This window comes from Ovis aries, chromosome 2 (assembly GCF_016772045.2).
Source record: "Ovis aries strain OAR_USU_Benz2616 breed Rambouillet chromosome 2, ARS-UI_Ramb_v3.0, whole genome shotgun sequence".
Classification (NCBI taxonomy): Eukaryota; Metazoa; Chordata; class Mammalia; order Artiodactyla; family Bovidae; genus Ovis; species Ovis aries.
The window spans coordinates 8,042,874-8,044,875 of NC_056055.1; the positions used below are offsets into that span (position 1 = coordinate 8,042,874).

At 42.8% G+C, this 2,002-nt stretch overlaps 1 protein-coding gene across 1 annotated transcript; it reads right to left on the reverse strand.

The window, feature by feature from the left end:
* Positions 1–290: 290 nt before the first annotated feature.
* LOC101102204 (eukaryotic translation initiation factor 2 subunit 1) lies at positions 291–1,796 on the reverse strand. Its single transcript, XM_004003976.5, has one exon. The coding sequence runs from the start codon at positions 1,662–1,664 to the stop codon at positions 717–719; it is 948 nt and encodes a 315-aa protein (XP_004004025.3). The 5' UTR covers positions 1,665–1,796; the 3' UTR covers positions 291–716.
* Positions 1,797–2,002: the final 206 nt, after the last annotated feature.

The following is a 2,002-nucleotide window of genomic DNA, read 5'->3' on the forward strand; positions in this document are numbered from 1 at the left end:
ACTTATCATAATCTTAAATTAGATTTTAAAAGCCTCTGCAGACTAGAAACCAAGCCAAGAGTGTACCATGAGAGTTTGCCTGGAATCCCGATAGAGTTGGGTAAAATCCTCTCTTCTTCAGGCTCCCAGGATTTCCTGAGGTTCCAGGCATGCCAGAAAGTGACCTTCCTTACTCACCTGGTAAGACTACTGAGAACGATGTAAATAAGATACCAGGCCAGTTTTTCCAAGGGACTTTTACTGGCTGTATAGAGTCGATCTTAGTTCCTTAAGACTGGTCTTATATGATCTTTTTTTTTTTTTTTAAATATCCCAGAAATTTATTTAATGTTTGCTTGATACATTTTATATAGAAAGGTTGGAACTATTTGCTTTGAGTGCCTCTGGTAAATCTCATGGAGGCACTAAACTACAAAGGGGTGCCAATCTGGAGATATCAGAAATGGAAATCATAAGCCCAATTTATGTCTCGTCTTGAAGATCTGTCTCTAGTGAAATCAGGCCACTCCCTTAAAAAATGCTCAAGGTGTTGGAGCTCCTGTGTGAAAACAGCTAACATTTAGGAGGGCATTTCTTATTTTGGTCTGTTGGAACATTTAAATACTTAAAAAATATTCAGCTTTGACGTTTTCAATACTGGAAAACTTTTAAGTCTAGGGTTTACAGCCAGGAAGGCTGCTTTGTGTTCCTTAAACTGGACTCTGTTTCCCACAAAGTTAATCTTCAGCTTTGGCTTCCATTTCTTCTGCATCATCATCTCCATCCACTTCTGCATTTTCTCTCTCAAGCCTCTCCAGCTGCCTTGCAAGTTCGGTCTCATCTGTATCTGTGACCACTTTGGGCTCCATTTGAACATTGAAGACGCCCCTCTTTTCCTCAATTTTTTCTTTTATAACAGCCATAGCTTGATTGAGGACAGAGAGGCCTTCTGTTCTCTCCAGGGTGGTTGTAGTCATTACATACCGAGGAGGAGCTATTAGATTAATCTTGATAGGCATGGTTTCTGTAGAACAATTCAAACCCGCTCTCAGAGCTTCTTTTACGGCATCAATGCCTTCATAGCCGTAACAAGCCACTTCAATATCTGCTCGAATTTTGACAGCCTGTGGGGTCAAACGCCTATTAATATTGTTAATGAGTACTTCCCGTTCATCTTCATTCAAATCTAAGCTATCCAAAATAGATGGGTCTGAGACTGCGTGCTTAAATGCATCATAGGCACCATATCCGGGTCTCTTGTACTTGTCATCGAAGACCCAGGCAGTCCTCTGGAACAGGCTTTCCAGCTGCTCATCCTTGGTGTATTCTAAGACCTCAGCAACATGACGAAGAATGCTGTAAACAGTTTTGGATTTGGTAAATTTATCTTCACATTTGATTGCTTCCTCTGGTGAAACTCTTCTTTTTGACAAATCAATGTATCCTTTTTCTTTGTCCACTCTAATAACAACCACACATTCATTCCTGCCAATTCGGATGAGTTTGTTTATAGAACGGATACGCCTTCTTGACAACTCACTCAGAAGAATCATGCCTTCGATGTTGTTGTATTCCAGTAAGCTGACATAAGCGCCCATTTCAGCAATGGACCTTACATTCACCATCACTACATCTTCTACCTCAGGAAATTTGTGTTGATAAAATCTACAACTTAGACCCGGCATTCTGAGGTATGTGTGTGAGTCCCACACCAGGCTCCCACGCCACGCTCTTCAGTAGGAGAGATCAGACTCGATCAGCCCTCAGCAGCCGCCGACTTTCTTCAGCGTGTGCTTCGGTTGACCACACCGCGCATCTTATATGATCTTATACACATTCTCAAGCATGATATCCCAGTCCTGCTGCTCCTGCTAAGTCGCTTCAGTCGTGTCCGACTCTGTGCAACCCCACAGATGGCCTCCAACCAGGCTCTCCTGTCCCTGGGATCCTCCAGGCAAGGACACTGGAGTGGGTTGCCGTTACCTTCTTCAATATCCCAGTCCAATGTAACCAGTGTTTCCAG

Bases quoted from the DNA above. Each gene is read 5' to 3' on its own strand.
- LOC101102204 (XM_004003976.5), bottom strand. From the start codon at position 1,664: ATGCCGGGTCTAAGTTGTAGATTTTATCAACACAAATTTCCTGAGGTA.